We start from the raw sequence: 24,989 nt of genomic DNA, 5'->3' as shown, positions 1-24,989 counted from the left end.
ACCCCATGGACTGTAGCATGCCAGTCTCTGTCCTCCATTATTTCCCAGAGTTTGCTCCAATCATACCCACTGAGGCCGTGATGCTGTCTAACCGTCTCATCCTCTGCTGCCCCCTTCTTTTGCCTTCAATCTTTCCCAGCATCAGGGTCTTTTCCAATGAGTCAATTTTTCGCATCAGGTAGCCAAAGTATTGGAGCTTCAGCTTCAGCATCAGTCCTTCCACTGAATATTCATGGTTAATTTCCTTGAGGATTGACTGATTTGATCTTCTTGCAGTCCAAAGGACTCTGAAGAGTCTTCTCGAGCACCACAGACTCCTACTTACCTCACCACCAACCCATCAGAATGCGAGCCTGTCACTGCTTTGATCCTTATCACCTAACCCCAACCAAGAGCCCAGACTATAAGACCTCTCCCTATTCCCCATAGAGGGGGGCACAGTTCTGGAGGCGCTAGCCTACTCTGGTCCCTCTTTATCTGGCAAAGGAATAAAGCCACTCTTTCTTTCTCCTTCATAACTGTCTTCATCTTTCCACTTGGCATCAGTGCATAGAAAGGCAAGGTTTTGGCAGCACTATCTGCAAGCTGGAGAAGCAGAAAGCCAGTGGTAAAATTCAGTTCAAATCTGAAGGCCTGAGCTCTGAGTCCAAGGGAAGGAAAATGTGGACATCCCAGTTCAAGAGGAGAGAATGGATTCACTCTTCCTTCACTTTTTTGATCCACTTGGCCCTCAGCAGAATGGATGACACCCCCCCTCCCCCACTACCCTCGCCACACTGGGGAGGGTGGGGTCTCTTAACTTAGTCTATGGAATCAAATGCTAATCTCTTCTAGAAACATCTTCAGGAACACAGAGTTAATACACAACCTGCCAACTGGGCATTCCTTAGCCCAATCATGTTGCTCCCTACAATTAAACATCAGATGTTGTATTATCCACCCAACACCAATAGAAACAGAACAAGGTAACCTAGGTGATTTTATTTTTTAAACTCTTTTGGGCCTCCCTGGTGGCTCAGATAGTAAAGAATCTGCCCGCAATGCAGAAGACCTGGGTTTCATCCCGGAGTTGGTAAGATCCTCTGGAGAAGAAAATGGCAGTCTACTCTAGTTTTCTTCTTGGGAACTCCTAATGGACAGAGGAATCTGGCAGGCTACAGTCCATGGGGTGGCAGAAGAGCCGGACACAGCTTAGCAACAAAACAACAAAATACATGGTTTTGGAAGGACTGATACATGGCTGCAGCTTAATGGTCACTCATGATTACTTTCTGCCCATCATTGGGGGTATAACTGATTATATAGTTTTAAATTACAAGAATTTTATAGGTGTTTAAGTGCGTTACAGTTTTGTATTAGTTTCTGCTGTACAACAGCATGAACCAGCCTTGAGCAGACATGTATCCCTTGCTTCCTGAGCCTCCTTCCCACTCCTCCCATCCCAGCCCTCTAGGTCACCACGGAGCACCGGGCTGAGCTCCCTGTGCTATGGAGCAACTTCCCACCGGCTAGCTATCTCACACATGGTAGTGTACACAGGTCTGTAATTGTAAGTATTTAAAAACACACATTAAAGAAAGTAAACACAGAGGAAATTGGCTTCTATAATATTTCTACTTACCAAAGAAATTGAAATTATTTCAAAATGTAGCCCGCCTCAGAATGAAGAAAAAGTTAAATCACAATCAGCAAAATAAAGATAGTTAACAGACTATTTAGAGGGCTTCCCAGGTAGTGGGAAAGACCCTGCCTTTCAGGAAATGTAAGAGAGGCGGATTCGATCCCTGGGTGGGGTAAATCCCCCAGAGGAGGGCATGGCAATCCACTCCAGTGTTCTTGCCTGGAGAATCCCATGGATGGAGGAGCCTGGCGGGCTGCAGTCCATAGGGTCCCAAAGAGTCAGACATGACTGATGCGACTTAGCAAATGCACAAAACACTGATTTCTTTGGAATGGCTATTGGCATAGACTTTATAGATTTTTAATAAAGATTTGGACTTTTACTAATAAACATTTAAACAGCCTCTACTTTATTGTGTTAAAACATAAGCTTATGGATACTTCTGTGTATAGAAATAATTTTTTTTGTAGAATGTATCCTGAGTGGGAGTAACCATTAAAATGTTGAAACTGCCGACACCACTCCCAGACACAAATGTATTACATTTTTTCATTTACAAGAGTATCTGACAGTGTCAATAGCCTCAAATTCTCAACTTTGTGGATAAAATTTCATAAATCTCTTCAAAGCCTTTGATCTGAGGGAGGGGTGTGTCCTCTGGATTGGGTTGTCCCCTGATTGGGTTGTCCACTCTCTTCCTCTATAAAAGGAGAATCAGAGGCAGAAGTTCCTGTACTTTCCAGCAAGTCACAGGCTGTCTGCATCTCCAGAGTGGTCAGAGGACAGCACTTGGAAGATAGGGAATCCTGCATAGACCAGAGTTCCAAGCAGGCCTCTTCTGGTGAGTGTGGAATCTCTCTTGATTGCGAGAGAGTGTTCATTTATATACTTTTTTTTGGAAAGTCTTTTTAAGTTGGCAGACGATAGCTGTTAAAGAGGTCACCTTATTGAAAGTTATTTCCTTGGTGCTAGTGTTAAGAAATACTGACGATTTTGTATATTTTGAGTCTGAAGCTTTCTTAGGATAGTAGCCCAGATTTTTTCTTGGCATGCGGGATCTTAGTTCCTAGACCAGGGATCAAACCCCATGCAGTGGAAGCTTGGAGTCTTAACTACTGGACCACCAGGGAAATCCCAGGTTGTACATATATAACAAAATCACTATGAAGTAGAAGTATTTGGAAGCGTTCTTTAAATAGTTCTCTCTGAGAAGTTGTTTTACACACTATGAGTTTGGTTTTCCTTCCTTTCTTTAAAAAAATTCAATTCTTTGCTTCAAGAACTATTTGAACCTATTGCTTCAAATAGGTTGTCAGTTTGGCCTTCTGCAATTTCTTCATCAACAATTGTCATTAATTTTTTCTCCCTTCTTATTTCTCTTCCTCCATATCTCCTTCTTTCTCTGTCTCTCTGTTGGCCTTATTGATGATCACAATACTTAATTATGCCTGAAACTATAGTAGATATGGGCTTCTCAGGTAGCTCAGCTGGTAAAGAATCTGCCTGTAATGCAGGAGACCACCATTTGACTCCTGGGTCAGGAGGCTCCCCTGGTGAAGGGATAGGCTACCCACTCCAGTATTCTTGGGCTTCCCTGGTGGCTCAGACTATAAAGAGCCTGCCTGCAATGTGGGAGACCTGGTTTTGATCCCTGGTTTGGGAAGATGCCCTGGAGGAGAGCATGGCAACCCACTCCAGCATTCTTGCCTGGAGAATCCCCACGGACAGACTAAGCACAATAGTATATATTCTTTAGTCTATAACCCTTTTTACTCATTAGGATTCAAATAAACTGGGGCAGTGACTTTAAGTTAAACTCAAGGGTTTTAGTACAATGTGGCACATAATTGTTGTTCAGTTGCTAAGTCATGTCCGACTCTTTGCCACCCCATGGACTGCAGCATGCCAGGCTCCCCTGTCCTTTACTATCTTCCAGAGTTTGCTCTAATTCATGTCCACTGAGTCAGTGATGCCATCCAACCATCTCATGCTCTGTCACCCCCTTCCTCTCCTGCCTTCAGTCTTTTCCATCATCAGGGTCTTTTCAATCTTTACTTCAGATCAGGTGGCCAAAGGATTGGAGCTTCAGTTTCAGCATTAATCCTCCCAATAAATGCTCTGTAAATGGGATGATCAAGTAATTTTCCCTCCAAACTTGGACTTCTAGATCAATGTTCAGGGATAGTGTTAATAATTACAGCAGGACAACAGAAATAAAATAAAAATTTTAGTTTCTCCCTTTAAAAATATCTTCTAAAGACAGAAACCGTAGATTTAAATGAAAGGGTGTACTGATTAGGTTTACATGTTAACCAGATTATTGTGATTAGAGGTTAAATGGATTACATAGAGAAAGGATTTGAAGCCCTAGTGCCAGTTAGACAGTCTACCACAAAAGAGATTTTTATCATTGTATATAACTGGAGTTGAGTGAATTTATTAGAAAAGTTTAGAAAGTATTTTTTTGAGTTTGAACAGTCTTTTAAAAAATATATATATGAGCCCAGCCTAAGGGCAAAGTGAATGAGTCTGTCAGTGTAAATCTCTAAAGTCCACATTACTCTTCCCTTCATTGGGCATCCAACTTAGTGAGAAAATCAAGATAAAGAGATGATGCACCTGCGTGCTAAGTTGCTTCAGTCGTGTCTGACTATTTATGAACCCATGGACTGCAGCCTGCCAGGTTCCTCTGCCCATGGGATTCTCCAGGCAAAAAGAATGGATTGCCATGCCCTGCTCCAGGGGATCTTCCCTACCCAGGGATCGAACCTGTGTCTCTCACATCTAACCTGCATTGGCAGTCAGGTTCTTTACCACTAGCACCACCTGGGAAGTCTGGATAGTACACATACAATTCAAAATGGGAAACATTAATAGGGAAAGTGCAATATTAATCTTAATGACTGGATCAGGAAAAGTCACAGTGTTAAATGGTGTTTTGCAGGAACATTGCAGGAACATTGAAAGAGGCAGCGGCTCTGGAGGTCTGAGCCGCATCACCGACTCCCTGTGAAGGTTCCTAGACCTGCCGTTCCTGGGGCAGTAGAGGCCTCACCCCGCAGTAGAGACCTGCCGGGTCTCTGTTCATCCCGCGAGATCTCGCGTTAACCTCGGCTACTGGAAATATGGCTGCAGTGAGTGAACCCGCGATGGAGAAAACTGTGACATCTGTTCCTGTGAAGAGGGAAAAGGAAGAAAACGAACAAATTCGTAAACTCTTCATTGGTGGCTTGAGCTCTGAAACCACAGAAGAAAGTCTGAAGAACTACTACCAGCAGTGGGGAGAACTCACAGACTGTGTGGTCATAAGGGGCCTTGCCAGTCAAAAATCAAGAGGGTTTGGTTTTGTTACTTTCTCCTCCGTGGCTGAGGTGGATGCAGCCATGGCGGCCAGACCTCATTCCATTGATGGGAGAGTGGTTGACCCCAAACGTGCTGTTGCGAGAGAGAAATCTGAAAAACAGGGGTCGCTTGTCACTGTGAAGAAGCTGTTCGTTGGTGGAATTAAGGAAGATACCGAGGAGCATCATCTTAGAGAGTACTTTGAGAAATATGGAAAAATCGATGTCATTGAGATCATTACTGATAGGCAGTCGGGCAAGAAAAGAGGCTTTGGATTTGTGACTTTTGATGACTATGATCCCGTGGATAAGATAGTATTGCAGAAATACCATACCATCAATGGTCATCGTGCAGAAGTCGGGAAGGCTTTATCGAAACAGGAAATGAAGGAAACTCAAGGTTCTAGAAGTAGAAAAGGAGGCCCTTTTGGTTTTAGTGTTTCTTCTAGTGGGGGTGGAAATTTTGGACGAGGGCCAGGAACTAAATTTAGAGGAGAAGCTGATGGATATGGAAATGGTCCCAGATCTAGGGATGGCTATCATGGGTATGGAGGAGGACCTGGAGGTGGTAATTTTGTAGGTTACCCTTGTTATGGAGGAGGAGGTGGAGAATATGGTGGTCGAGGTCCTGGGTATGGCAACCAGTGGAAGTTCTCTGGAGGTGGTTATGGCAATAATTTTGGAAATTACAACCAGCAACCGTCTAATTACGGTCCAATGAGGAATGGTATCTTTGATGTTGGCAGGAACATAGCAGCCCCATACGGTGGAGAAAATTATGGCCCAGGAGGCAGTGGAGGAAGTTGGGGTTATGGAGGAGGAAGTGGATATTGAGCTACTTCCTGTTTGCCCTGGGCTTCACTGTCTGAATAGCAGAGGATGAGAGCCCAGACATAACAGAACAGTTTCAGGTTATTGAAATAAGGACATTAAGAAAATTCTTATCTCAGCCAAGAATAAATATTTAGCGATGTGTCAGAAGAACTCAGAGCAGGTTCAAAGAGTCATTTTTGTGAATGGACTGGATTATTTAAGAACATTACCTTCCTGTGGAGGAAAAATTGTGAAAAAAACCTGACTTTGATACAGTTTCCTAGCTTCTTAATTGTTTCTTTCTAGTGAGAGTGTAGAAGTATTCCTTCTTTGATAATGTTAAATGTGTAAGTTTCAGGTGACATGTGAGACCTTTTAAATGTTTTTTTCTCAAAGTTTTGAAGCTATTAGCCAGAATCAGCACAATAGACAGAATGTTGTTCGTTTAAAACTTTGTGTCTGTAGAGTTAAGAAGCAGTTGTACTTTTGATTTAATAAAATAATTCTAAAAGAAAAGCAGTTGTAATTTGTCCTTTTTCATTTATGACTTTTTCACTTTAAAATTTTTATCTTTTAAGTGATTTTTTCTACTTTTATGAGGTATTATTGATATATACTATTTAATTTACTGTTTATTTTTAGCAGCTTCCCAGGTGGCATAGTGGTAAAGAATCCACTTGCCAATGAAGTAGATGTGGATTCAATCCCTGGGTGGGAAGGATCCCCTGCAGAGAGAAATGGCAACACACTCCAGTATTGTCAACTGGGAAATCCCATGGACAGAGGAGCCTGGGGGCTTTAGTCCATGGGGTCCCAAGAGTTGGACATGACTTAGGGACTAAACCACCAGACCACTATCACCCATTTATTTAGGCTGCACTGGGTCTTCATTGCTGTGAGTGGATGCGTCTCTTGTTGTAAAGCACTGACTCAAAGGTGCATGGTCTTTTTACTTGAGGCACACAGGCGCAGTAGTTGCAACAGGTGGTCTTAGTTGTCCTGCAGTATATGGGACAAAAAACAAGTGTTAACTATAGTCATTATGTTGTACATTACATCCCTTGTTGTTCATTCGCTGAGTCATGTCTGACTCTTTGCAACCCTATAAACTGCAGCATGCCAGATTTCTCTATCACTATCTCCCTGAGTTTCCTCAAATAACATGTCCATTGAGTCAGTGATACCATCCAACCATCTCATCCTCTGTTGCCCCCTCCTCCTCTTGCCCTCAATTTTCCCAGCATCATGGTCTTTTCCAATGAGTCAGCTCTTCACATCAGGTAGCTGAAGTATTGGAGCTTCAGGTTTAGCATCTGTCCCTCCAATGAATATTTAGGGTTGATTTCCTTTAGGATTGACTGGTTTAATCTCCTTGCAGTCTAAGGGACTCTCAAGAGTATTCTCCAGCAACACAGTTCAAAAGCATCAATTCTTCAGCATTCAGGCTTCTTTATGATCCAGCTCTTACATCCATACATGACTACTAGAAAAAGCATAACTTTGAGTAGATGGACCTTTGTTGGCAAAGTCATGTCTCTGCTTCTAAAAACTGTCAAGGCTTGACACTGCTATTCTTCCAAGGAATAAGTGTCTTTTAATTTTGTGGCTGCAGTCACCATCAGAAGTGATCTTGGAGCCCCCCCTCAAATAAAGTCTCTCACTGTTTCCATTGTTTCCCTATCTATTCACCATGAAGTGATGGGACCAGATGCCATGATCTTTGTTTTTTGAGTGTTGAGTGTTAAGCCAGCTTTTCCCCTCTCCTCTTTCACCTTCTTCAAGAGGCTCTTTAGTTCCTCTTCACTTTCTGACATTAAAGTGGTATCATCTGCATATCTGAGGTCCTTGATATTTCTCCTGGCAATCTTGATTCTAGCTTGTGCTTCATCCAGCTAGGCATTTCTCATGATATACTCTGCATTGAAGTTAAATAAGCAGGGTGACAATATGCAGCCTCGATGTACTTCTTTCTCAATTTTGAACCAGACCATTGTTCTGTGTCTGGTTCTAACTGTTGCTTCTTGTCCTGCATACAGGTTTCTCAGGAGGAAGGTAAGGTGGTCTGTTATTTCCATCTCTTTAAGAATATTACACAGTTTGTCATGATCCACACAGTCAAATGCTTTAGCATAGTCAATGAAGCAGAAGCAGATGTTTTTTGGGAATTCTCTTGCTTTTTTCTATGATCCAGGGTATGTTGGAAATCTGATCTCTGGTTCCTCTGCCTTTTCTAAATCCAATTTGACATCTCAAAGTTTTTGGTTCACATACTGCTGAAGGCTAGCTTGAAGGATTTTGAGCAAAACCTTGTTGGCATGTGAAATGAGTGTAATTGTACAGTAATATGAACATCTTTTAGCACTGCTTTTCTTTGGGATTGGAATGAAAACTGATCTTCTCCTGTCCTGTGGCCACTGCTGAGTTTTCCAAATTTGCTGGCATAATGAGTGCAGCACTCTCACAGCATCATATTTTAGGATTTGAACTAGCTCAGCTAGAATTCCATCACCTCCACTAGCTTTGTTCATAGCAATGCTTTCTAATCCTTTGTTTAATGCAATGCTTCATACTCCAGGATGTCTGGCTCTAGGTGAGTGATCACACCATCGTGGTTAATTGGGTCATTAAGATCTTTTTTGTATAGTTCTTCTGTGTACTCTTGCCACATTTTCTTAATCTCTTCTGCTTCTGTTAGATCCTTGCCGTTTTTGTCCTTTATTGTGCCTATCTTTGTATGAAATGTTCCCTTGGTATCTCCAATTTTCTTAGAGATCTCTAGTCTTTCCCATTCTATTGTTTTCGTCTATTTCTTTGCATTGGTCATTTAAGAAGGCTTTCTTTTTTTTTCATTTATTTTTATTAGTTGGAGGCTAATTACTTTACAATATTGTAGTGGGTTTTGTCATACATTGACATGAATCAGCCATGGAGTTACATGTATTCCCCATCCCGATCCCCTCTCCCACCTCACTCTCCACCCGATTCCTCTGGGTCTTCCCAGTGCACCAGGCCCAAGCACTTGTCTCATGCATCCCGCCTGGGCTGGTGACCTGTTTTACCATAGATAATATACATGCTGTTCTTTCGAAACATCCCACCCTCACCTTCTCCCACAGGGCTCAAAAGTCTGTTCTGTACTTCTGTGTCTCTTTTTCTGTTTGCATATAGGGTTATCGTTACCATCTTTCTAAATTCCATATATATGTGTTAGTATGCTGTAATGTTCTTTATCTTTCTGGCTTACTTCACTCTGTATAATGGGCTCCAGTTTCATTCATCTCATTAGAACTGATTCAAATGAATTCTTTTTAATGGCTGAGTAATATTCCATGGTGTATATGTACCACAGCTTCCTTATCCATTCGTCTGCTGATGGGCATCTAGGTTGCTTCCATGTCCTGGCTATTATAAACAGTGCTGCGATGAACATTGGGGTGCACGTGTCTCTTTCAGATCTGGTTTCCTCAGTGTGTATGCCCAGAAGTGGGATTGCTGGGTCATATGGCAGTTCTATTTCCAGTTTTTTAAGGAAATCTCCACACTGTTCTCCATAGTGGCTGTACTAGTTTGCATTCCCACCAACCGTGTAAGAGGGTTCCCTTTTCTCCACACCCTCTCCAGCATTTATTGCTTGTAGACTTTGGATAGCAGCCATCCTGACTGGCGTGTAATGGTACCTCATTGTGGTTTTGATTTGCATTTCTCTGATAATGAGTGATGTTGAGCATCTTTTCATGTGTTTGTTAGCCATCTGTATGTCTTCTTTGGAGAAATGTCCGTTTAGTTCTTTGGCCCATTTTTTGATTGGGTCATTTATTTTTCTGGAATTGATCTGCAGGAGTTGCTTGTATATTTTTGAGATTAATCCTTTGTCTGTTTCTTCATTTGCTATTATTTCCTCCCAATCTGAGGGCTGTCTTTTCACCTTGCTTATAGTTTCCTTTGTAGTGCAAAAGCTTTTAAGTTTAATTAGATCCCATTTGTTTATTTTTGCTTTTATTTCCAATATTCTGGGAGGTGGGTCATAGAGGATCCTGCTGTGATTTATGTTGGAGAGTGTTTTGCCTATGTTCTGAGACTTTAATGCCCCACTCACACCTATGGACAGATCAACTAAACAGAAAATTAACGAGGAAACACAAACTTTAAATGACACAATGGTCCAGCTAGACCTAACTGATATCTGTAGGACATTTCACCCCAAAACAATCAATTTCACCTTTTTCTCAAGTGCACACGGAACCTTCTCCAGAATAGGTCACATCCTAGGCCATAAATCTAGCCTTGGCAAATTCAAAAAAATTGAAATCATTCCAGTCATCTTTTCTGACCACAACGCAGTAAGATTAGATCTCAATTACAGGAAAAAACTATTAGAAATTCCAACATATGGAGGCTAAATAACACGCTTCTGAATAACCAACAAATCATAGAAGAAATCAAAAAAGAAATCAAAATATGCATAGAAACAAATGAAAATGAAAACACAACAACCCAAAACCTATGGGACATTGTAAAAGCAGTGCTAAGGGGAAGGTTTTTAGCAATACAAGCTTACCTCAAGAAACAAGATAAAAGTCAAACAAATAACCTAACTCTACACCTAAAGCAACTAGAGAAGGAAGAAATGAAGAACCCCAGGGTTAGTAGAAGGAAAGAAATCTTAAAAATTAGGGCAGAAATAAATGCAAAAGAAATAAAGGCAAATCTTAAAAATTAGGCAGAAATGAAGAACCCCAGGGTTAGTAGAAGGAAAGAAATCTTAAAAATTAGGGCAGAAATAAATGCAAAAGAAACAAAAGAGACCATAGCAAAAATCAACAAAGCTAAAAGCTGGTTTTTTGAAAAGGTAAATAAAATTGACAAACCGTTAGCCAGACTCATCAAGAAACAAAGGGAGAAGAACCAAATTAACAAAATTAGAAATGAAAATGGAGAGATCACAACAGACAACTCTGAAATACAAAGGATCATAAGAGACTACTACCAGCAGCTCTATGCCAATAAAATGGACAACTTGGATGAAATGGACAAATTCTTAGAAAAGTATAACTTTCCAAAACTGAACCAGGAAGAAATAGAAGATCTTAACAGACCCATCACAAGCACAGAAATCAAAACTGTAATCAGAAATCTTCCAGCAAACAAAAGCCCAGGACCAGATGGCTTCACAGCTGAATTCTACCAAAAATTTATAGAAGAGCTAACACCTATCTTACTCAAACTTTTCCAGAAAATTGCAGATGAAGGTAAACTTCCAAACTCATTCTATGAGGCCACCATCAGCCTAATACCAAAACCAGACAAAGATGCCACAAAAAAAGAAAACTACAGGCCAATATCACTGATGAACATAGATGCAAAAATCCTTAACAAAATTCTAGCCAGCAGAATCCAACAACATATTAAAAAGATCATACATCATGACCAAGTGGGCTTTATCCCAGGAATGCAAGGATTCTTTAATATCCACAAATCAATCAATGTAATACACCACATTAACAAATTGAAAGATAAAAACCATATGATTATCTCAGTAGATGCAGAAAAAGCCCTTGACAAAATTCAACATTCATTTATGACAAAAACTCTCCAGAAAGCAGGCATAGAAGGAACATACCTCAACATAATAAAAGCTATATATGACAAACCCACAGCAAGCATTATCCTCAATGGTGAAAAATTGAAAGCATTTCCCTTAAAGTCAGGAACAAGACAAGGGTGCCCACTCTCACCACTACTATTCAACATAGTTTTGGAAGTGTTGGCCACAGCAATCAGAGCAGAAAAAGAAGTAAAAGGAATCCAGATAGGAAAAGAAGAAGTAAAACTCTCACTGTTTGCAGATGACATGATCCTCTACATAGAAAACCCTAAAGACTCTACCAGAAAATTACTAGAGCTAATCAATGAATACAGTAATGGTGCAGGATATAAAATTAACACACAGAAATCCCTTGCATTCCTATACACTAACAATGAGAAAACAGAAAGAAAAATTAAGGAAACAATACCATTCACCATTGCAACAAAAAGAATAAAATACTTAGGAGACTATATCTACCTAAAGAAACAAAAGACCTATACATAGAAAACTATAAAACACTGATGAAAGAAATCAAAGCAGACACAAATAGATGGAGAAATATACCGTGTTCATGGATTGGAAGAATCAACATTGTGAAAATGACTATACTACCCAAAGCAATCTATAGATTCAATGCAATCCCTATCAAGCTACCAACGGTATTTTTCACAGAACTAGAACAAAGAATTTCACAATTTGTATGGAAATACAAAAAACCTCGAATAGCCAAAGCAATCTTGAGAAAGAAGAATGGAACTGGAGGAATCAACCTGCCTGACTTCAGACTCTACTACAAAGCCAGAGTCATCAAGACAGTATGGTACTAGCACAAAGACAGAAATATAGATCAATGGAACAGAATAGAAAGCTCAGAGATAAATCCACGAACCTATGGACACCTTATCTTCGACAAAGGAGGCAAGGATATTCAATGGAAAAAAGACAACCTCTTTAACAAGTGGTGCTGGGAAAACGGGTCAACCACTTGTAAAAGAATGAAACTAGAACACTTTCTAACACCATACACAAAAATAAGCTTTTCTTCTTTTCTCAGCTATTTGAAAGGCCTCCTCAGACAACCACTTTGCCTAGTTGCATTTCTTTTTCTTGGGGATGGTTTTGGTCACCACCTCCTGTACAACGTTAGGAACCTCATCCATAGCTTTTTAGGCACTCTATCAGATCTAATCCCTTGAATCTATTTGTCACTTCCAGTATATAATCATAAGGGATTTGATTTAGGTCATAACAGAATGGCCTAGTGGTTTCCTCTACTTTCCTCAATTTGAGCCTGAATTTTGCAGTAAGGAGCTGAATGATCTGAGCCACAGTCAGCTTCAGGTGTTGTTTTTGCTGACTGTTTGGAGCCTCTCCATCTTTGGCTGCAAAAAATGTAATCAATATAATTTTGGTACTGACCATCTGGTGAGGTCCATGTTTAGCATCATCTCTTATGTTGTTGGAAGAGGATGTTTGCTATGACCAGTGCATTCTCTTGGCAAAACTCTGTTAACCTTTTCCCTGCTTCATTTTATACTCCTCTAAGGTCAAACTTGCCTGTTACTCCAGGTATCTCTTGACTTCCCACTTTTACATTCCACTCCCCTATGGTGAAGAGGACATCTTTTTTGGTTTTAGTTATAGGAGGTCTTATAGGTCTTCATAGAATAGTTCAGCTTCTTCAGCATTAGAGGTTGGGGCATAGATTTGGATTACTGTGATGTTGAATGGTTTGCCTTGAAAAATAACAGAGATCATTCTGTTATTTTTGAGACTGCACCCAAGAACTGCATTTTGGACGCTTTTGTTGACTATGAGGGCTACTCCATTTCTTCTAAAGGATTCTCGCCCTTTAGTAGTAGATAGGTCATATATATTACATTTGCCCATTCCCACCCATTTTAGTTCACTGATTATTCACTCTTGCCATCTCCTGTTTGACCACATCCAATTTACCTTGTTTCATGGACCTAACATTCCAGGTTCCTATGCAATATTTTTCTTTACGGCATTGGACTTTACTTTCACCAACAGACACAATCACACCTGGGTGTCGTTTTCACTTTGGCTCAGCCTCTTCATTCTTTCTGCAGCTATTTCTCCACTCTACCCCAGTGAAATATTGGGCACCTACTGGCCTGGGGGGGTTCATCTTTCAGTGTCATATCTCTTTGCCTTTTCAAACTGTTCATGGGGTTCTCAAGGCAAGAATGCTGAAGTGGTCTGCCTTCCCCTTCTACAGTGTACCACACTTTTAGTGGGGACATGCCCTTCAGTTGCTCAGTGTAGCTGGACGAAATGCCTGTGCTTTGACTTTCCCACTGCTGGTCCTCAGTGAGCATTTAAACCTTCACTGGCCATCAGGAGTCAGTCAAGATGTGGCCAGGGTTTGAGGCAAAGGCCCTGTTGGAGTGGCTGAAAAGGGGGTCTGGGGACGGCTGGAACTGATGTTGGAGGATGCCCAGGAGTGGAGAGCACCCCACCTCACTGATGCTGCTGGTTACCCTGGAGTCATTCCGCCACCTGGGAGCTGCTGTCCACCAGTGGAGCTGATAAGCCGCCCAGGAGCTGACTGTACCCTGGCTTTTCCACTGCCGCTGGTTGCCCTAGTACTTTATTTATCTTCTTAACCAGAAATTTGTACCTTTTGGCATCCTTCATTCTATTTCTCTGCTCACAAATTCCCCACCTCTGGTGGTATCTTTTCCTTTGAGATTATAAAGGAAATTTTAAGTTCATCATATAAATGAGATGCTATAGTCTTTGTCTTTCTCTGACTTATTTCACTTAGCATAGTGCCCTCAAGAGATTATCCATGTTGTTGGAAATGGCACGATTTCCTTATTTTCTTATGGTTGAACAGTCTATCATTATATGTGTATATATATGTGTGTATGTATATATATATGAACATGTGTTGTATATATGCATAAAATATAAAATCACATTTTCTTCATTCATTCATCTTTTGATAGATATTTAGGGTCATTTCCATTGTTTTGGCTATTGTAAGTAATGCTGCAATGAACATGGACTATTCAGGATAATGACTTTTGTTTTGTTCAGATATATACCCAGAAGTGGAGTTGAAATAGAGCAAGTTCCTATAGTCCTTCCCATCCCCCTACCCCATGTCCTCAACCTGCCTATTATCTGTGAAAAAAAAAAAAAAAAACAGAAGAATAAGTTTAATCATAGAAGTGAGAAAATGCAGAAGCAAAGAAAAGCAGTTAAATAGGACAAAACAGTAATAGTTTAGTCGTTAAGCATAGTCAAGGAACGTTAGTTTCTTCTCAAGGGCTATATATTTTGAGCAATATCCTGATCTGTCTTGTAGATACTGAAATTCCCACCAAGTGGAACAGGTTAACTGCATGATGACCAGACTGGAGCCATGACAGAAGCTGCCACAATTGTGAGCATTGGCCTTAAGGAAATGGGAAAAAACTGACCCTGGAACTTAAAATTAACTGCACTTAAAACAATCAAGATGATGCTGGTCAGACCACTGGTGACCAATTTCAAGATTACCGTCAGAGCTGACTGCTGTTTCTACATATAGTCTCATTGTTCTGCCTATACACTCTCTTGCCCCATGATTGTCAAGGGGGGAGTTGCCCTTTGGACAGGAGTCTGCCCTCCCCTCTGGCCCCAGTCACTGGCATCCAAAATAAAGCAAACTTTCCTTTCCATCAACCTTGCCTCTTTATTGGCTTTTGAGCAGTGGGCGTCTGGATCCCACTTTCAGTTTCAGTTTGATGAATTCTGACTCCAATTATATCTTAATATGATCCAAATTACAATGTTCTCCTATCTATTTGACTTTTATTGTATCAGAAGGAATAAATTCTCCTCATCACAAAACTTTTTTAAATTAAACCTGTGGAAGGCATTTAAATTATAACTGATATTAAGGAATTAAGTAACTAAGAAGGTTTTGATTCCAAGAAAAGGCTGATTTAGTAAGCTGCAAGACAGTTCAAGAGCAAATATTCAAACAAAAGCACAGAGTGAAAAATAGACAAGACAGATTTAAAACATAAGTGGGAAGTGATGAAGAGTGGAGCAGAGAGAAGGTGGGGAGGAATTGATATCACAGGTGAAAATATACACAAGCATGTTCCAAATGGATGAAAGATACCAACCCACAGATGTAAGTAACTCAACGTTCTTTGAGCAAAAAACAAAACAAAACAAAAACAAAAACACAGATGCAAGAATGAGATACACTATGGTCTCAATGCCAAAGTCAATGTAAAAAGATTTTAGAGATTTTAGAGAATACAGAGGCTAATTGGTGATGCCTAGACATAAACAAAAACTAAGATAGATAGCAACATGAACCTTTTATTTTAGAAAATATTTTAATCTCTCTCTCTTTTTTCATTTTTGGCTGTGCTGGGTCTTCACACGGGCTTACCTCCAGGGGAAGCATGTGGGCTTCTCTTGCTGCAGTCCATCGGCTTTTTGTTGAAGTGCGATGGGCTTCTCTTGTTACAGATCATGGGCTCTAGACTGCAAGAGCAGTAGTTGCAGCCCAAAGGCTTAGCTGACCTGTGGCATAGGGGATCTTAGTTCCCTGACCAGGGATCTAACCTGTGTTGGAGGGTGGATTCTTTTTCTTACATAATTTTATTTATTTATCTTTGGTTATGCTGGGTCTTCATTGCTGTGCAGGCTTTTCTCTAGATGCAGTGAATGGGGGCTACTCTCTAGTTGTGGTGCTTGGGCTTCTCACTGCGGTAGCTTCTCGTTTCGGAGCATAGGCTCTAGAGCACAGGCTCAATAGATGTGGTGCACCAGCTTAGTTCCTCTGAGACATGTAGCATCTTCCTAGATCATGGATCAAACCCATGTCTCCTGCATTGGCAGGAGGATTCTTTACCGCTGAGCCACCAGGGAAGTCCCTGGAAAATGGATACTTAACCAGTGGGCCACCAGGGAAGTCCTGAGAAGCTTTTTAAAGTGCTAAAATAAATCTCATGTCAAGACAAAATTCTATACCCAGCATCAAAATGGTCCCAAATAAAGATGTCTGAAAAACTTAAAGTGACGCATTTCATTGTTAGTAGCCTTGAATTAGACAAAATACTAGACAGTGCTATTAAGTCCAAAGGACAATATTTCCAAATTGAAAACAAGGGATGCAGGAAAGAATAGAGTCAATAAAAGAGAATTTAAAATAAATATCAATGAATTTTGCTTTATAAACAGTTCAAGAAATATGTCATGGAGATTAAAATATATGTAGAATTAAAATGCATGACAGCAGTAATAGAAAAGCCAGGAAAGTTAAAATGAAATTGAAAGTATTCTAAGATTCTAGCTTTGAGAAAAGTGGTAAAAATGATTATCTGTATTTGTTGTTTAGTCACTAAATTTTGTCCAACTCTTTTGTGACCTCAGGGACTGTAACCCACCAGGCTCCTCTGTTTATGGGATTTCCCAGGCAAGAATACTGGAGTGGGTTGCCATTTCTTTCTCTAGGGGATCTTCCCCATCCAGGAACTAAACCTGCTTGACAGGCGGATTCTTTACCACTGAGCCAGCAGAGAAGCTAAATTATCTGTATCAGGCTATATTAAATGAAGGAATCATAATCATAATTCATAATACTCATTAATTCATAATTTAATGTAACCACAAATATTTGTATATGAAAATAAGTTTATACAGGGAACAGTGTGATAATGAAAGAGTTAAGTCATAGTCAGTGAAGTAAAGAGAATTTAGGGCAAAGGGCAGGGCAAGAGTCAGATGGTTGAAGTAATTTTGTACTTATTAGTAATTTTCCCAGGTGGTGCTAGTGGTAAAGAACCAGCCTGCTAATGCAGGAGACATAAGAGACTCAGGTTGGATTTGGGTCGGGAAGATCCCCTGGAGGAGGGCATGGCAACCCACTCCAGTATTCTTGACTGGAGAATCCCGTGGACAGAGGAACCTGTCAGGCTACAGTCCATGGGGTCGCAAAGAGTCAGACATGACTGAACCGACTGAGCATGTGTGCATGCAGGTGAAACACAAATGAACAAAACTGATTTCTCTGGTATGACTGTGGGATTCAGACATTCCAGATTTGTTAATATAATTTGGGCATTAATTACTGATAAACATGTGAACAGTCTCTATTTTATTGTGTTAATACATGAGTTTACAGATATTAAAAAAAATAAAGCTTTTAACACTTAAACTTTAAACATATATAGTACTGTACCTCAGTGAGATAATGGATGTCAAAGCTATTGTGGTGATCATTTCCTGATATAGATGTCATATCATTACTCTATTATATCCCCTTTAAACATCTATACTGCGTGCGTGTGTGCTAAGTTGCTTCAGACTCTTTGTGGCCCTATGGACCGTAGCCTGTCAGGCTCCTCTGTTCATGGGATTCTCCAGGCAAGAATACTGGAGTGGGTTGCCCTGCCATCCTCCAGGGGATCTTCCTGATTTAGGATTGAACCAGAGTCTCCTGCAACTCCTGCATTGCAGGCACATTCTTTACTGCTGAGCCATGGGGGAAGCCCAAACATATATAGTACTGTATGTCAATTGTGGTCAATGATATCTCATGAAATCAGAAAAAAAATTGTTATAAAAAATTAAAAGTACAAAAAAGTATAAATCAAAGAGGACAAACAACTGTGTTTTTCTTCAGAATTGTTGTATTGAATCATAAATGTACACCTGCTTCATAACTACACTCTAAAATTTAAGGAACAATGTTATGCCTCATTACAACATACTCTTGGCTAACAGCTTTTCCACATCTGAGAATAATCTTGCAAAAGTTTTCACATGATCAAAATAAGGATGCTTCTACACTCTGACAAAGACCACTAGAAAAAAAATAATTAAGCTAAGAAACTGCCTCAAAGGCATTTTCTATATAGTTTTTCCTCTGCAGGCAGGTAATGTTCTTAAAAAAATCCACTCCATTCACCAATGGCTCTCTGCAGCTGCTCTGGTGTCTTCTGCCACATCACTGCATGTTTACTCATGACTGAGACGAGTTTCCATCACCTGAAGCTGTCCTGTTACCTCTGGGCTCTCTGCTATTAGACAGTGAGTGAAAGTTGCTCAGTCATGTCTAACTCTTTTCGACCCCATGGAATATATAGTCCATGGAATTCTCCAGGCCAGAATACTGGAGTGGGTAGCCTTTCCCTTCTCCAGGGGATCTTCCCAACCCAGGGATTGAACTCAGGTCTCCCGAATTGCAGGCGGATTCTTTACCAGCTGAGCCACAAGGGAAGCCCAAGGCAAATAGGAAGAAGCTCAATATCAACTTTGCCCTCCCGACCCCACTTCCTCCACTGCCTCCTGGACCAGAGTTTCAGTCTGTAAGTTTTCCCCACTGCTGGCAGTAGCTCCTCAGACTTTCTTCTGTGGTTTCAGACTCAGTTGCTTCAGCTCAATTCCCCATAGCTGAAGGAGATGAGAGAGATCTCAGCGAAGAATGCAGGTCTGAACTGTCCTGGCTCTGTGGTGAGAACCTAAGGTGCTCCAGGAAAATACCTCTAGGAGCATCTCCACGAAGACCCAGTGATGCTGCTATGGCCTCTCAGCTCCTGTCTCCCTTGAATCAATCCTGAGCAATTTTCCATCTTCCTGCAAAACATACCAGTTGAAGAGAGTGACCTTTCCAGACTCAGTCATCAAAATTAATATTCCATTTTCTCTATTAGTTTTCAAATTGTGAATTGCATATGTATTATCATCTCTTCCTTTTATGTTGATTTTCTCACCTAGTTGAATACCCAATGAAGGGAAGAGTAATGTGGACTTTAATGGTTCACACTGACATACTTCATACTTACTTATTCACTTTGCCTTTAGAAGGGGATCAGATATATTTTGTTGAAAGAAAGTATTCAATCTCCAGAAACACTTTCTAAAGTTTTCTCTGAAAGTCACTCAACCTCAGTTATACCATGATACCACCTCTTTGGTGGGAGACTGCAGTCAACTGTCACTATGATTTTAACATCCTTTCTCTCTTAATCCATTTAAGACTCTAATCATAATAATCTACTTAAAATGTAAACCTAATCAGTGCACCCTTTCTTTTACAACCCATCACTTCTGTCTTCAGAGGATGTTTTTAGAGGGAGAAAATAAAAATATTTTAATCCTGTTGTCCTGCCATAATTATTAACAAAATCCCTTTCAACACCCAGTATTTCCCAGCTTGGAAAGAAAATCACGTGATCCTCACATTTACAGAATTTACACCTATTACATGCCAAGTTGTGGACTAAGGTCCATGATTCAAAATTTCACTGAACAAAGTCGTTGCCCCAATTTATTTGAATCTTCATGACAGAAAAGATTTTTTTTACTCTAATCTTGGGTTTATTTAACTCTACACAACAAAGAACCACCACAACATCATCTAAAATGCCACAAAGTTACAAAACTCAAAACAGAAAATAAATAGTACTGACTGTACAATAAAAACCAAAAAAAGCAATGTACACATTGCCAAGGTAGCCTGCAGGACCATGAATAGCAACACAACTGCCCCCATAGGGGTGGTTCTGTGATGAACTGGCAGATCTGGCTCGCAACTTGCCAAATTCAGAGAAAGGGAGGGGAGTGTGTGTGTGTGTGTGTACACATGTGCAAAGAATTATTTGGGGCAGATAATATGGGGCATTTGACCCTAGAGGTCACAAGAGGACCCTAGCAGGGGAGCAGGGCTAGGATAGCAGGAATGGCATCACGGCAGGACTAGGTCACCAGATAAGCCCAGCTCATTTGGGATATGGGAAAACGTGTTCTCAGGCTGGGGATGTCCCTCCACCTGGAGCCCCCTGGCTCACCCCTGCTGGCTTTGCTAGCTACATGACTCCCAGGAACTATAGAAACTTGGAAGTTTTCCAGCCATAACACTGGAGGGCACCTTTACAAGCACAACCCTAAACCGGCAACACCCCTGCAGCCGGAGCTCTAACTGCTCGGGGACACGTGTCAACTGCTGCCCTCACCTTCGGAAGGAGCTGGAGCTGGAGCCGCTCCAGTGACGAGGGCGGCTGGGGGTGCGGGGTCGCCCGCGCTCGGGGGATCTGCCCCAAGGGGAACACGACCTGCTCCTCCTCAGCCTGCGCCACGTGGAGGGGGCGGTGGCAGCATTCTCCAGGGAGGGCTCAGTCGCCTGGGGGTGGCTGGGGCCAGCACGGCTGTGGCTGTGATCTGCTGGGCGTCGATTGCCCTCCGTCCATGTGCTTGAGCGCCTTCGCCGCCTCTTCCGGATTCTTGAACTCCACGTAGGCGTGGCCTTGAGACGGATGCGCGCGCATCCTTTCTCTGGGCAGGTCGATCTCTCTAACTCTCCTGAAGGTGGAGTGCTCCCTGATGTGCTCCCGGATGTGCTCCCTTGTCACCTTCCGGGTGAGCCTCGCGACGTGCACTTTGGTGGGCTTGGGGGGGGTGGGGGGTGGGCTGCGCCTTCTGCTTTCCTTCTCGTCTAGTCTGGGTGGTTTGGGTTTGGAACCGGACCGCTGCCTGTGGTCTCGGGGGCGCCAAGGCCTTGGAGAGCCGGGGGAGCTGCTGGGGCTGGAGCTGCGGGACCCACTGGAGCGTCCCGAGCGGCCGGATGCTGAGGGTGAGCTGGAGCCGCGGCTGGAGCCCGCGCGGGACCGAGCCTCCGAACTGTTGCTACCCACCTGAGGCCCTGCGCCGCTTCCGAGCTTTATCCCTGCCGGGGCCCTTCACGCCGGACTGCTGGGTAGTGCCTGTATCTTTACAGCGATCCGCGGACTGCTCCTCAGAGCGCTCTTTGCGTGGGATGGGAGACGGAGTCATCTCGCCTCCGCGCTCCTCAGCCTCAGGAGAGAAAGGGGTTAATAGATTAAAAGATGTTTCCTATAGTGTTAGGTACGATAGAGTGCTGTGATCATTAATAAGGCCATCACAGAGGCAGAGAAAGAGGGAGATATGGAGGAAGAGAAGCAAGAAGAAAGAAAAAAATATTAATGACAATTATCGATGATAAAGAGGTTGGAGAAGGGCAAACTGATGACGCATATGTATCAGAGAGCTGAATTTTTAAAAACATTCAATTGTTTGATAAATGTTCCCGGAAATATAAGAGCCAGTGACATACTAGATTATTTTAGCCCAACATCGAAGCAGGTTCCAGGTTGTTTTGCTGCTGCTGCTGCTGCTGCTAAGTCGCGTCAGTCGTGTCCGACTCTGTGCGACCCCATAGACAGCAGCCCAACAGGCTCCTCTGTCCCTGGGATTCTCCAGGCAAGAAGACTGGAGTGGGTCGCCATTTCCTTCTCCAATGCATGAAAGTGAAAAGTGAAAGTGAAGTCACTCAGTCGTGTCCGACTCTTAGCGACCCCATGGACTGTAGTCTACCAGGCTCTTCCGTCCATGGGATTCTCCAGGCAAGAGTACTGGGCGTGGGTTGCCATTGCCTTCTCCCCAGGTTGTTTTAGACAATGTTAAATGTACAAAGAGGGCTTCCCTGGTGGCTCAGACACTAAAAATCTGCTTGCAATGCAGTAGACGTTGCGTGCGTGCTAAGCTGCTTCAGTTGTGTCCGACTCTTTGCGACCCTATGGACTGTAACCCTCCAGGCTTCTCTGTCCATGGGATTCTCCAGGGAAGAACACTGGAGTGGTTTACTATTCTGCCACTTCAGGGGATCTTCCAGACCCAGGGATTGAACCGGAGTCTCTTTCATCTCCTGCATTGGCAAACAGGTTCTTTCCCCCCTGGGAACAGGTTCTAGCGCCACCTGGGAAGCAGTAGACATTAAACTAAGCTTCATAGAAACATCGAAATACACAAAGGCACTGGATTAATTTGGAAGAGAAATGAGGTAAAGTTCGACATCGCCTCAGAGGATATCTCAGGTAGAGAAATCAAAGAGTGAGAAAAAAGAAAAGACACTGTAAAATAACTTAAAAGTCACCTTGACCCTGGTGTGAGTGATATAGGCAAGTCACAGACAAAACCCTTACCACAAGTCTTAGCACCTCACCGCCTTGTCACCCCCAGGGCCCATGCACGTCCAATCTGTACTGTCTTCGTGGCAGCTCAGGGCCACCATAGGGGAAACTAAGCCACGAGAGGCAGACCCTGTGCTGATGTACCAGGCAGATGGCTGGAACATTCTGTCTTGTTCCAGCTTAAAAATGGGATAACCTGGGCTTTGTAGTGTCATTTAGTTCAGCACTGCCTTTCATGGGAGCACTGCCTCCTCAGCCCACATTGTGAGCACTATTAATAGGAAGAGAAAGAGATTTGAAACCCAGTATGGCAGAGTCTGGGGTAGTGTCTATGCATTTCTGCTACAGGGTCAACCCAGGCCTCTATCTGTAATAAGGACCCTCAAGTCTCAGAAAGCTTCCCCACCTCACCAGGCTAGACCAGTGGTTTTCTGAGGTAGAAAATGAATCCTTGGACCATAAGCAGCAGCAGCACCTGGGGAATTACTACTAGAAATGCGGAGTCTCAGGCCTTGCTCCCAGAAGTGATGAATCAGAGACCCTGGGATGGAGCAGCAGAGAGCTGAATTAAAAAGAAAGAAAGAAAAAAAGAAAGAAAATACCAGAAAAATAAACGACCCAATCAAAAAAATGGGCCAAAGAACTAAACAGACGTTTCTCCAAAGAAGACCTACAGATGGCTAGCAAACACATGAAAAGGTGGTCAACATCGCTCATTATCAGAAAAATGCAAATCAAAACCACAATGAGGTACCATGTCACGCTGGTCAGAATGGCTGCCATCAAAAAGTCTACAAACAAATGCTGGAGAGGGTGTGGAGAAAAGGGAACCCTCTTACACTTTTGGTGGGAATACAAACTAGTACAGCCACTGTGGAGAACAGTGGAGATTCCTTAAAAATACTGGAAATAGAACTGCCATATGACCCAGAAATCCCACTGCTGGGCATACACACTGAGGAAACCAGAATCAAAAGAGACACATGTACCCCAATGTTCATTGCAGCACTGTTTACAATAGCTTGGACATGGAAGTAACCTAGATATCCATTGGCAGACAAATGGATAAGGAAGTTGTGGTACATACACACAATGGACTATTACTCAGCTATAAAAAAGAATGCATTTGAGTCAGTTCTAACAAGTGGATGAAACTGGAGCCTATTGTACAGAGTGAAGTAAGTCAGAAAGAAAAACACCAACACAGTATATATGAAACACATATATATGAAATTTAGAAAGATGATAACGACAGTGCTATGTGCATGACAGCAAAAGAGACAAAGATATAAAGAACAGACTTCTGGACTCTGTGGGAGAAGGTGAGGGCAGGATGATTTGAGAGAATAACATTGAAACGTGTATTACCATGTGTGAAATAGATGACCAGTCTAAGTTTGATGCATGAAACAGGGCACTCAAAGCCAGTGCACTGGGACGACCCAGAGGGATGGGATGTGGAGGGAGGTGGGAGGGGGTTTGGGACAGGGGGGACACATGGATGGGGGAACACCATGGCTGATTCATGTCAATGTATGGCAAAACCCACAATATTGTAAAGTAATTAGCTCCAATTAAAATAAGTTGGGGGAAAAAAGCCAAGAAACTTGTGGGTAAAACATTTTTCAGAGAGAAATATTTAAACAGAGGCCAGGCAAATACTACTTCTACTTCATAGTGATTTTGTTTAAAAAAAATCTGGCCTCTTACCCCAAGGAAACTTCATACATACAGATATAGGAACCCTTGAATCTTTGTTAATACTAACACCACAGAAAAAACTTTCAACAAGGTAACTTTTTGTCTTAAGGGCAACCGTTTGCTAAATTAAAGAGATTTTACATAGGACAAGGGTAGATAAATGGGCACTCTTTTGCCATCAATATGGATTCCAAGCTCATCAGAAGAGGCCAGCTTGGAAATAGGTCTATGCAGTTTTCCCCAGTTCCAAGAGCTGTCCTCTGTTCTCTGCCTGAGTTGCAGACAGCCTGTGACTCCCTGGAAAGTCTACTGACTTCTGCCTCTGCCTCTCCTTTTATAGGGGGAGAGAGTGGACAACACAATGTAGAGGACACGCTCTCTCTCAGATCCAAGGCATTGGAGAGATTCCTAAATCTATACCCATAAACACAAGATTCTGAGGCCATTAACACCATAAGATACTGTTGTAGATGAAAAAAAAACAAAAACAAAAAACATTTGTGCCTGGGTAGGCATTTGCAATGTCTACCAATATTGTAATGTTTTCTTTCCCTTGGCTGGGATACATTCTACAAAAATAAGAATGGAAGTTGCTTTCTGCACTTCGTAATAGCTTTAGAAGGACCAGGGCTCCAGGTCTGCTTTACAACTCACAAGCTGCCTTAGTAACAGGGTGGACCTTCCTTTCCCTGAAAGAACACTGTGCCTGAACTTTCCTTACTATACCTTGTAACAGACACCTATCTACCTAATTCACCAGAGCAGGTGCAGAGAGTCATTTTGTGAATCCATCAACTTATTTAAGAACATTACCTTACTGTGGGGGCTTCCCAGGTGACTTCGATGAATGAGGTGACTCATTCATCTACCAGTACAGAGACTCGAGTTTGATCCTTGGTTCAGGCAGATCCCCTGGTGTAGGAAATGGCAACTCACTCCAGTATTTTGCATGGGAGATCCCA

At 42.1% G+C, this 24,989-nt stretch overlaps 1 protein-coding gene and 1 pseudogene across 1 annotated transcript; one reads left to right on the top strand and one right to left on the bottom strand.

The window, feature by feature from the left end:
• The first annotated feature begins 4,770 nt into the window (after positions 1-4,770).
• On the top strand, positions 4,771-5,796 carry LOC122439291 (heterogeneous nuclear ribonucleoproteins A2/B1-like). The gene has a single exon (XM_043464372.1). The coding sequence runs from the start codon at positions 4,771-4,773 to the stop codon at positions 5,794-5,796; it is 1,026 nt and encodes a 341-aa protein (XP_043320307.1).
• A 13,086-nt stretch (positions 5,797-18,882) lies between these two features.
• Positions 18,883-21,169, bottom strand: LOC122439293 (annotated as a pseudogene).
• Between the last annotated feature and the right edge of the window lie 3,820 nt (positions 21,170-24,989).

The sequence above is a fragment of the Cervus canadensis genome, chromosome 4 (assembly GCF_019320065.1).
Source record: "Cervus canadensis isolate Bull #8, Minnesota chromosome 4, ASM1932006v1, whole genome shotgun sequence".
Lineage (NCBI taxonomy): Eukaryota > Metazoa > Chordata > Mammalia > Artiodactyla > Cervidae > Cervus > Cervus canadensis.
The sequence above is the reverse complement of the archived record's forward strand: the minus strand, read 5'-3'. Positions and strand labels throughout refer to the sequence as shown.